Source organism: Lipotes vexillifer, unplaced genomic scaffold (assembly GCF_000442215.2).
Source record: "Lipotes vexillifer unplaced genomic scaffold, Lipotes_vexillifer_v1.1 scaffold496, whole genome shotgun sequence".
Classification (NCBI taxonomy): Eukaryota; Metazoa; Chordata; class Mammalia; order Artiodactyla; family Lipotidae; genus Lipotes; species Lipotes vexillifer.
In genome coordinates, this window is record NW_006786690.1 from 7,415,666 (window position 1) to 7,426,340 (window position 10,675).

The 10,675-nt window shown below is 58.2% G+C and overlaps 1 protein-coding gene across 4 annotated transcripts in view; it reads left to right on the forward strand.

Moving 5' to 3' along the window:
• Positions 1–10,675, forward strand: part of CAPZB (capping actin protein of muscle Z-line subunit beta) — a 139,351-nt gene that overhangs the window by 126,658 nt on the left and 2,018 nt on the right. For 2 of the 4 annotated variants that reach the window (XM_007459246.1, XM_007459244.1), the window contains exons 7-9: positions 6,360–6,425; positions 7,084–7,160; positions 8,626–8,738. In XM_007459246.1, coding sequence (XP_007459308.1) covers positions 6,360–6,425; positions 7,084–7,160; positions 8,626–8,728 — 246 coding nt within the window. In that variant the 3' untranslated portion in view covers positions 8,729–8,738. The remainder of the gene's footprint in view (positions 1–6,359; positions 6,426–7,083; positions 7,161–8,625; positions 8,739–10,675) is intronic. The other 2 variants (XM_007459247.1, XM_007459245.1) reach the window with 1 other exon arrangement.

Sequence of the window (10,675 nt, forward strand, 5' to 3'; positions counted from 1 at the left end):
CCCCCCCCCCCCCACCACCACCACCCCCCGCCCCCGCCAAAAGACGTCTCTTAGGGACATCCCTGGAAAGCAAGCAGAGAAAGTGTTTTGGCAGATCCCTACAGCTGTGGAAGGCAAGGTGAGTGCCGTCTTCGCAGAGGCTCATCACGGCCAATCCTTGAGGGCAGGAGGGCGGCAGCTGCCACCTGGGCCCCGGTGGGAAGGCTGCTTTCCGCAGGCCAAGTACCAACGTGCTGAAAAGGAAGTTGCACTGAGAGGTCACTTCTGTGTGACAGCTGGAGGCGTGGGAAAGAGGCAAGACTGCGAATCTCGGGAAAGAGATCCAAGGTTTCCAGTCTGGGGCCGGGCCCTGCAGATGTTCATTTGACATTTTTTTCCGACTCTAAATATTTAGAAACAGAGGTGGAATGTCCTGTGGAGCTGGGATATGAGGGCGGACACTCGGAAGGCGAGCTCTCCCCCCGGCTTAGCACCGGGCTCCCTTGTGATGTATCTTCGAGCAGTGAGACTCCAGCAGAGGCACCTGCCCACGTGTCAAGGCAGGGAAATCCTCTTTGACTCGCGCTTGGCAGTCAGGCAAGGCGGCACGTTGCAGGGGGAAGAGCCCATGGCCTTCCCTCCAGATGTGGGGAACAGAGGGGTCCGGGCCAAACTCGGGGTGGCTCAGAGAGCACTTTCTCACCCGGGGAGGCCCAGCTCCAGCTGCTCCCTTGTTCCCTGAGGTTCCTGGGTTCAGGGGTGGAGAGGCTTGAGTGGCGTGGCTTCTAGGGATGCTTTGGTGTACGTCTGGTGACCTGGGGCGGAATGACCCAGCCTGGTCGAGAGGGAAAGCTGGTGTGAGGCTGCCTCCCTGTGCCCATCCCCCACTAGGAAGGTTGGGCAGGCGAGGAACGAGGAACAGAGCAGACATCCATCCGAAAAAGGGAAGGGTTGGGGGAAGGCAGGCGGGTGAGGCAGGGATGAAACTGCTCGGAATTTCTGAGCCCTGGACTGCGGTTTGTCCTTGAGTTTTCCGGGAAAGAACGTGGATGAAGTTGAGAAAATGGAGCAGTCTCCTGGAAGAAAACAGGTCTTGGAATCATCCAGACCTTGGTTCAGATCCTCGCCCAGTCTCTTTCCAGCTGTGTGACCTGGACAAACCACTTCCCTTCTCTGAAATTCAGCACTTTCACCATAGAGCTTAATAATGCCCATTTGGAAAGATTGTTGTAGAGCGGAAATAAAAAAACATTTTGACACATGGGTTGTGCCCAATAAATAATAGCTGTTAACTGCTATTACCACCTATCACGCAAGCAGAGACTTTTCCATCTTCTAGAATGTATACAGTTTTAGGCTCAGTTAAATTTTTCCTAAACTGGGCAAACCGAACCTTCCTTGAGAGGCTGTCTGACCACTGTCTTCTGGCTTGACAGCATGTTACGTCCTGGCCTCACAGCCCCGCTCTGACCCGGAGCCCAGCCCAGTTACTAGGAGGAGCCAGGCCGGGAAGAGTCCCGGGAGCGGAGCTGCCGTTCAACAGGCGCCGTTCTGGGCCTGGTGCACGTATTAGGTTCTCCAGTGCAGTGCAGAGGCAAGGAAGGCCCTCGCCCCCCAGGGCTCCAGAGCAGCAGCCGTTAGACGGGGCTGGCTTCCTGCAGGTCCCCACCCTCCGGGCTCTGCTCACTGCAAAGTGCTGCACGGCACTGCTGACATTTTCCCTTTTGAGGAAAATGGCCTGCTTTCTACACACCCGTGTCCTCCATGTCGCCGGGCCAGGGAGAGGAGCGGAGGTGCTTGATGGGGACAGGCGGGCTGCGCTCTGACTCCAGACTCCATTGGAACCACCTTGTGGAACATCTGTGCGACCACAGCACATAGAAATGTTTTCCTCTGGCAGCCCCTTTTATAAGGATGTAATAATATCTGCAGTGCAAAAATAGTTCTGTTTTTGGCAGATCAGCTTTGCCAGCGAGCTGACCCTGACCAGGTGTGAAGGGAGTCGGCAGGGTGCGGGCAGGGGGGCCGTGGAGGCATGTCTGTGTGCCGGGCCTCTGGCCCGACCCTGGCCCACCCTCTTCCTTCCCTTCCCCGGGCCCTGCTGGGCCTTTGCCTTGGGCTCAGATTCCCTGCCTCAAGCTTCGTGGCCCCTTGTGTCCTCCCTGGTAGTCGGTCTGCTCCTGGGGGAGGCTCACCCGCCCTGGCCCCCATGCCCAGACCTCTTTTATCTTTGAGCACCCAGCATTTCCAGCCTTTTCCTTTGTTGGGGGGTGGCTCTTGATTCTGAAGCAGAGATGATACCCAAGAGATGGGATATCTGATGTGACTTTGCTTCCCTGATGGCCCTGAGCCCTTTGCCACCAGTTCTGGCCTCAACTTTGCGTGGTTGGTGCGCATTTAAAACGGGGCCCTCACTGAGCTTCAGAGCCTCACTGCTTCTCGGGGGTTGCCAGGAGTCTGCCGTCTGCGTGGAGCTGGGGAGGCGGAGAGGCCAGTTTGTGGGAGGACAGAATTCATTTGGGTCAGATCACCCCCAGGCCTCTCCTTGCCCGGAAGAGCAGCCCTGAGCTGCCGTCGGGCCGGGCACAGAAACCTCTTCCACGTGGGAGGAGAGGACGCTCAGCGCCAGCGCGTCAGTGTCCAAACATGCCTTTTAAGAATGGGCAGGCAAGCGCCGGCCTTCCTCAGGGCGGAGCGTGGTCCCAGCCCCGGTTCAACACACACGCTCCAGTCGTCGTGGCAGCAGGGTTTTGCTCAGGGCCCGGCATGTCCCGCAAACGCCACGGCGCTGCCCAGGGTGGGGCGCTGCCCAGGGTGGGGCTCATCCACCTGAAACAGTGGGGTGTGGCTTCACTGTGAAGTTGTTAGGCACGCTCACCTCCTGTTTTGTGTCAACCCCTGAGCGAGACTCCCCAAGACCACTGGCCAGAGTGCCCGGGGTGGCTCAGGGCCTGGCGTTGGGGGCAGAGCAGCCGATCATTTTAGCATCTCACTCAGTCTCTCCTGTTTGGCCAGCCCTCAGCCAAACGGTCTTGCCAGAACCAGGCGTCTTCACTCTCAGACTTAGTCTCCTGACTTTGAAAGGACCTTGCAAGGGCATGGGTTCCAGACCGTCTCTCTACTCCAGATCCCCCTCTTGTAGTATCTTGACAAATGGCCACCGCATTTCTCCCCAGACACCTGCAGGGACCCAGGGCTCATTGCTCTGTGAGCAGATGCAGATATAGTAACAGAGAGCTCCGTCGCCCCTTGGCAATGACATGGATTGCCGGACATGCCCCTGCTGGACAGCAGGCCCTCAGAGCATGGCCAGGACCTCCCAAGTCTTTCCCCTCCCGGCCTGAGATATCCAAATTCTTTCCCATTTCTTGGGGTCAGGGTGTTCAGACCTTTTAAGCAGCAGGACTCCAGTTCGCCCACGGCTCTCTGAAAACCCAGACTGCATCCAGCACTGTGGACGTGGCTGGGCTGGGACGGAACGGAGGGGCCTCCCTCAGCAAGGGACGCAGCCTCGCCCCTGCGGCTTCTTCGTGTGACGGGGGGCGCGCCGCCCCTGAGCTGGGCTCCAGTAATGTAGCTTCCTTTTGGTCCCGTCACATTCTTGTCAAGCTTGAAATCACCTAAAACCCACAAGTCTCTTCACTGGGCTTGTTCCTCATCTTGTTCTCGGTGAGATTAACGTTTGAGCCAAAGCAGGTGGTTTGCGTTTGCCCTGGTGAAGGTAGTCAGCACGCTGGGGCTGGAGGGGCAGAGCTGCGGGGTCAAGCGGGGCTGTCATCTGGGCCGAGCACCTGACACCTTTAAGCTTCGGCTTCCTCGGCTTTAAAGTGGTTCTTATGAGGACCAGGTGGAGTGAGGTCGCTGCCGCCAGGGAGTGCTGTGCTCTGCAGCTGACCCGTGTCTCGGGGTCTCATCACCTCCACCCTTGATGCTGGCAATAGGATCGCATGAACCCTCCACGCTGTGCCTTTCTTTAAGTCCTGGACAAACAGGTAGACCCAGGGCCAGGTAGAGAATCGTGCGAGATGCCCTGGAGGCCACCCTGGGAACATGAGCGGGCTGTCATCCAGCCTCGGCCACAGGATCTTAGATGGGAACCTGCCACAGTGATGTGATCTTAGAGGAGCCCTCTGTTCTTCAGCCCAGCATCCCCATCTCAATAGGAAATTGGAGAGTCTCGCAGCAGATCATGTTCATAGCGAGCCCGTGCTGGCTCCTGGAGTATCTGATTTGAAAGTGTGCCAGCAGATGATTTTTTTTAACGGTCCCATCAAAAATTGTTGTCTGGGGCTTCCCTGGTGGCGCAGTGCTTGAGAGTCCGCCTGCCGATGCAGGAGACGCGGGTTCGTGCCCCGTTTCGGGAGGATCCCACATGCCGCGGAGCGGCTGGGCCCGTGAGCCATGGCCGCTGGGCCTGCGCGTCCGGATCCTGTGCTCCGCAAATGGGAGAGGCCACAACAGTGAGAGGCCCGCATAACGCAAGAAAAAAAAAAAAATTGTTGTCTGGATCAGTGTCAAACCAGTGTTTAATTTCCAACTCCACTCTTCCTTCTGTTTTGGAAGTGGGGTCAGCCTCTGCCCTCCGCCAGTGTTCTGGCACCTCTGAAGTGTGCCGTAACTTTTCAAGGATGTCTCTGTCACAGAATCAGATTTTTCTGACCCTGAAAGTTAATCATTTAAAGTGACTTGGTTCTCTCCTACCATCTGCGGCTTTGTCTCCCTCCTAACTGGGTCTGTTCTACCCTTCCCAGCCTGGAAGTCACTCTCCCTAATGGGTAAGAGAAGTAAAAGCAGGTGAGACTGGGCAGAGGCCTTTAGCCTCCGAACAGACGCACCCCAAGCATCTGCCCCGTTCTTCCGGTGCTGAAGGTAGTTAACCTTCCACCTCTGCTCTGCTTTTTTCACTAGTCTGAATTCATTTTGAGCTCTAGCCTTCCTGATCCAGTTCCTGTCTTCTCATCCTGTTTCTTGATTGCCTATTTCAGCTTCCAGATTTTTTTTGTATTTTTTTAAACTTTGTATTTTATATTGGAGTATAGCTAATTAACAGCGTTGTGATAGTTCCAGGTGCACAGCAAAGCGACTCAACCATACGTATACATGTACCCGTTCTCCCCCAGACTGCCTCAGCTTCCAGATTTTATTTCAGTAACAGTGGTAAGGGACTTCCCTGGTGGTCCAGTGGTAAAGAATCCGCCTTACAATGCAGGGGACGCAGGTTCAATCCCCGGTCAGGGAACTAAGATCCCACATGCCGTGGGGCAACTAAGCCCGCACGCTGCAACTACTGAGCTCACGCACCTCAACTAGAGAGCCTGCGTGCCGCTAACTACAGAGCCCACCCACCCTGGAGCCTGCGCACGCCACAACTAGAGAGAAGCCCTCATGCTGCAACGAAGAGCCCCCGTGCCGCAACTGAGACCCGATACAGCCAAAAATAAGTTCATGAATTAATAATAAATAAATCTTTCTAAATAAATAAATAACAGTGGTGACCGTAGCTACACTTCCACTCGGTTTAAACAGCGTTTATGCATTTAGCACTCTGCTAGGCACCTGTGAAGTGTAAAGCACGTACATACATCTGCCCTTAAGGAATGTATAATCTTGTGAGGGAAGTAAGCCTTAAACATAGGGTGGAAGTTAGGGGAGAGCTCCGCGTGCGTCATGACTCAGCGCTCGTGTCAGGGTCATCAGTGCCTTCTCCCCTCCCTGCCCCCTTTCCTTTTAATACTCAGAGGACTGATCACTGGGCCAGAACTGGCTCGCTGGGTCCCACCTCCTCTTAACCCCCCTCTGTGGTAACCAGGGATGCGGATTAAGATGCTCTTGTTCAAGTTCCACACGGTCACTCAGCCAGCCCTGCAGCCTCACACAGTAGAAGGAATGTAGGCTTGGAAGTAAGCGTGGCTTTGAGCCAGGCTCTGCTGTCACTCCTTGTGTGACCTTGGGCAGGTCACCCCATCTGTCTGAGCCTCGGAGTCTCCTGACACCCGGGTTGCCGGTCCCTCCCTCCTTAGCTGCCACACAGGCACGGCAGCGGCACAGCACTTTGGGGGCTCATCTGCGACATCAGGCCACAAGCTGAGCCTGTGCCTGGCTGGGGTGGTCACCTGCGCCCTCCCTGCTGTGGGCTGTGGAGGTGGGGGTGGGGTGCGCTCCACAAGGGCGGAGCGAGACTCTCCCCTGGAAACGGGGCCTCGGGGCTTCTGCGGGCTGGACTGTCTGCGACCTGAAACTTGCGCTGCTTTGCGCTGGGGCTCCCTCGCTGGAAAAGTGGCCTTCACAGCCCGCCAGCCAGCCCCGGGGCTGCCGGCAGGGAGAGCGGGCCCTGGGCCCTCACGCGGCTCTGACCCAGAGGAACACTCTGTCCCTTGCAGATGGAGAAGGATGAGGCCGTGAGCGACTGCTCGCCGCACATAGCCAACATCGGGCGACTGGTCGAGGTGAGTGGGCCTCCTGCTGCCGCGGTTCACCTCCACCGCGTGGGACGTCCGCCCCTGGAGCCCGGCTGCCGGCTGCCGGCCTCCCTTGCTGCTCCCTCGCAGCTCCACAGCAGACAGGAGCACATTCCTCGTGTTTTGCCCTGGCCTCGTGTTTCCTGAGCCTTCTGATTTGGACGCAAGCAGGGCCCAGCTCCAGAGGCACCCCTCTACTGTCCCCCAAACACGTGCACCCTGAAGACTCAGCTCGGGAGGCCCTAAGTCCTGTCTCCCCCCCGTCCAGTGGGTGCAAGCGGAGACCTGAGCTCAGAAGGGAAGCAGATCCTGGGAACCACCAGTGGGGTCTGGAGGGGGAGCTTGAGCTACACCTCGGCTCCCCCTTCCCCACGCCACCTGGAAGAAGGGGGTGCTCTCCAGCTGCACGGGGTTGTTCACAGAGCTGGGGGGAGGGCTGGTGGGTGATTGGGTGGGGTGGGCCAGCTCCCAGTGAGGGTCAGCCTGGGACACCGGGACTTGGTATTGGCGTCCTGGGCGCCAGGATGGGGAGGCGCTCAGGGCAGACACTCACGTGCCTCCACCCTGCGGTCACAGCGGGGACTGCAGGGGTGCAGGCGGGAGGAGGGAGGGCGTTCCCGTCAGTCTCACCGGCCTCCTTTTCCAGGACATGGAAAATAAAATCAGAAGTACGCTGAATGAGATCTACTTTGGAAAAACAAAGGACATCGTTAATGGGCTAAGGTAATGTACCCCAAAGCACGGGCTTTGGAACCAAAAAGCTGTGGATTTGAATCCTAGGTCACTGCTTAAGAGCTCTATGGCCTTGGGCCTCTGTTTCCTCCTTTGTAAACCAGGGCTGAGGTGTCTATCCTCCTTATAGGGTTGTTAATGCAGGTTTTGCAATGGTTAAAGCCCGGCATACAGAGTGTATACTCAGGATAGATGTGGGAATCAGAGTAGACTTGCACCATTTTTGTTTCCTGGGGCCCATTCACCTAACATCGGTGCCCTTGGCCCTGGAGTCACTTCTCGGTCCCTCAGGCTGAGTCCCACCTAAAGAATCTGCCCAGCCTCTTTGGCTCCTGGGCCTGAGGATACCTCCAGATCAGACCCTAAGACGCAGGAGGGCATGACACCACCGGCCTCTGGTTGGCTGGTTTCCAGGGCAGCAGAGTGTCCCACGGAAAGAGCCCCCCGACCTGCTGCTTTCTGGAGAGGGACCCACCACCCTGGGGTCCTCTCAGGGCTGTTGGCTGCCCCTCCCCACACGTCTTGTGCCCTCGGTTCTTCAGCGTCAGCCCAAGTGAAGGCCGAAGGGGGCTCAGGGGCTCGCTGGGTCCTCAAGGTCATGGTGGGCAGGGTAGGAGGCCAGAGCCCCTTTGGTGGGGGGGTGGGTAGTGGAGGCCGCTGTGGAGCGAGACGGGCCTTGGAGTCGGGAGGCCGGGATCTCATGCAGCCTCTGTCAGCCAGAGCCGTGTGACCTTCTACCAGGGATGACTCCCAGTGGCCCTCTGCCTGTCCAGGAGCAGGGCTGCCGAAGGGAGGGGGTGGGATGGAGGCCGGTGTGCGGGCCTACACCACCACGCGGGTCCAGGGGCTAACGCTCTGCCTGTGGTTTCCAGCCCTGTAATCCCCCACTGTGGACAGATCTCTCCTTTGGGAACAAGGAGAGGCAGGAAGCAGCTGTGGTTTGTGAATCTGTCCAGGAGACAGATGTTTTATTTAGTCTTTCACTCATAGAGTTTTAAAAGATGGGGCCCACTTTGGACTCATCATCTTTCTGATTTCCTCCCTGCCTGTGGGGAACGTGGTCTGGCCCCCAGTGGGTTTTATTCCACCCCCAGAGCATTGCTGTCCCCTGGCTGTTGAGCCTGGGGCCTCATAAGTCATCTCTGCCCAGAGCTGCCTGGCCTGGGGCCCTTGAGCCAGCCACACACCCGCCTGGCCTGCAGGGTCCCCGGGCGTTGGCTGAAAAATCGGAGAAAGCCACAGAGAGCCTGCGGGGTGGTGGCCTGAGCCCCTGAAAATCATGACTGCCGCCCGCAAGAGCCCCGTGGCCAGAACCTCCCCACCACAGCCCCCGAGCGGCAGCAGCCTTGGTGACGCTCCCCTCTCTCTTCTGCCTGTGTGTCCCCAACACGTCCTCTCAGCTGTTGCCCCCTGTCCTCCCCCTCCCGCTGCACTCACCTCTGCACACTCTCTGTAGATCTGTTGACGTTATCCCCGACAACCCCAAGTTCCTGCAGCTGCAGAGGGAGCTTTCCCAAGTGCTGACGCAGCGCCAGATCCACATCCAGCCTGATAATTAAGCCGCTCCAGGTACCCTGCCTGAGAGGCCTGAGCGCCCGCCCCACTAAACAGGACTCACCAACCTGCCAAGACCCTGCCGGACCCTTAAACACCACTAACCCCGTGTCCGCTCGGCTGGGAGCAGCCCCCTTAACGTGCAGACTCGCCCCGCTCCGCGTTACACGGACCTGAATCACGTGTGCGGTGTGTGTGCTTTGCACTCTGGGCGGGGCCGCGTGTGAGGGCGGGCCATCTGGGCTTCTGCCCCTGAGCAGGCCGGGCATCGCCGGGCATCACCATCGCCTCTCCGGCAGGAGCCGCTCACCTGCGCTGCTCCCGGTGGCCTCCCGCTCGGCTGGCGGCTTTGGCAGCCTCTCTGCTGTGTGTGCAGCCGGGCCTTCGCCAGCTGTCCACCAAGGATTCCAGAAGCCAGATGAGCCCCCTTCTCGGTGGGAGATTGACTGGGGCTAGCCGACCTAAAAGGGGGCGGTGTATCGCCCTGAGTCTGAGGATGGAACACAGAGTGCGGCTGTAATCCCCGGGCCGGGCCTGGTGCCCCCAAGACCGGGTGCCACTGGAGCCGCCGGGACCGGCATAACCCTCTGCCCCTGGCAAGCTGCAGCTGTCCTCCTAAAAGCCTTACGCCGATGGAGGGGCAGCAGTCTGGCTGTAGACGATGGCCAAGGACCATGACTTGAGCTAGTGACAGATACAGATGTGTGAAAGCAGTCAGCATCCCCGGAGAGGAGGAGGGAAACTGGTCTTAATAAGAGGCGTTTGGAAACCCAGCTAGCAGGGCAGGGCTGTAGGGCCTGGGCTTAGGGGCTTCTTCCCAGGCCCAGGGGCTGGACTCGGAGACCCTGACCCGGAAGAGGCCCAGTGCGGGGGACAGAGGTGGGGCACCTGTGCAACCAGGCGGAGCGGCTCTTCTGCAGCCGTGGGACCGCAGCACAGTCTGGTCTGTGTGTGTGCCAGCATCAGGCCTGGGGCATCTGTCAGCCTCCAGCCTCATGCTGAGACCGTCACATTCCCATCAGAGCGTTAAGAAACCCCCTTTTAAAGCATTCCATATGGTGCAGTTTCCTCTCCAGCCCCTCAGCTTTTAGGGGGTGGGTCTAGAATCTTCTGGATACCTCACCTCGACCAGTCCTGTGGCCACCCACTGGAGGCTTTCTGACATAGACCCCCTGCAGCAGTGGGCAGCCTGGCACCTTCTGTCCAGGACAGGCCCTCCTTCCCACCTCCAGGCATTGGTTCCGAGCTGCTTGGCAGTGACCTTCCCGAGCTCCTTTCCTCAAACGAGGGCCCTGCTCCTTGCACCTCCAGCCGTTCCAAGCCTAACCTCCTGTTCCTTACCTGGTTCTAACTCTGGAAATTTCTCCTTTGGGGGGGGTAGCGGGGGGCTGGGTACAGCCCAGGCCTGGCATGCTCCTTCTCAGAAGAGCCAGCACTCACTCGGGCCGGGGTGCCATGGGAGCCACCACGTCACCCACCGCATCCTCCCACTGGGCAAGTTAGCCTCCCATTGGGAGCTTTCCAGAAGCCCGTGGTGGGCTGGCTGAGGTTTGCAGCCCGAGGGCCACCGGGGCTGGTGCCTGACCCTTCCTTTGGCCGTCACAGAGCAGAGCAGAGCAGAGCAAACACTCAGAAATGTGTATTCAGCAGCATCAACCAAAAATGTCAGCGTTTCTCATGGGAATTTTTGTAGCTGCACATAGACTCTTTGAAAGCCTCGTCTCTGCCTCCTTCTTTACCATCTTGAGGGCACTTCCCATGATGTTTCTAGGACTCAGTAGCCAGAATTCCACATGGGATGCTCCTGCGTCCTACTTCATTGTATTTCACCCATATTCGGTGCTGGGGGATTATTTTCTGGTCTCCTTCCCATTCTGTTTCACGGCCAGTGCGTGTCAAGTGTGACATTCCCGTGGCTCCACAGCATTCCTGGAAGGCAGCCTTCCCCTCTT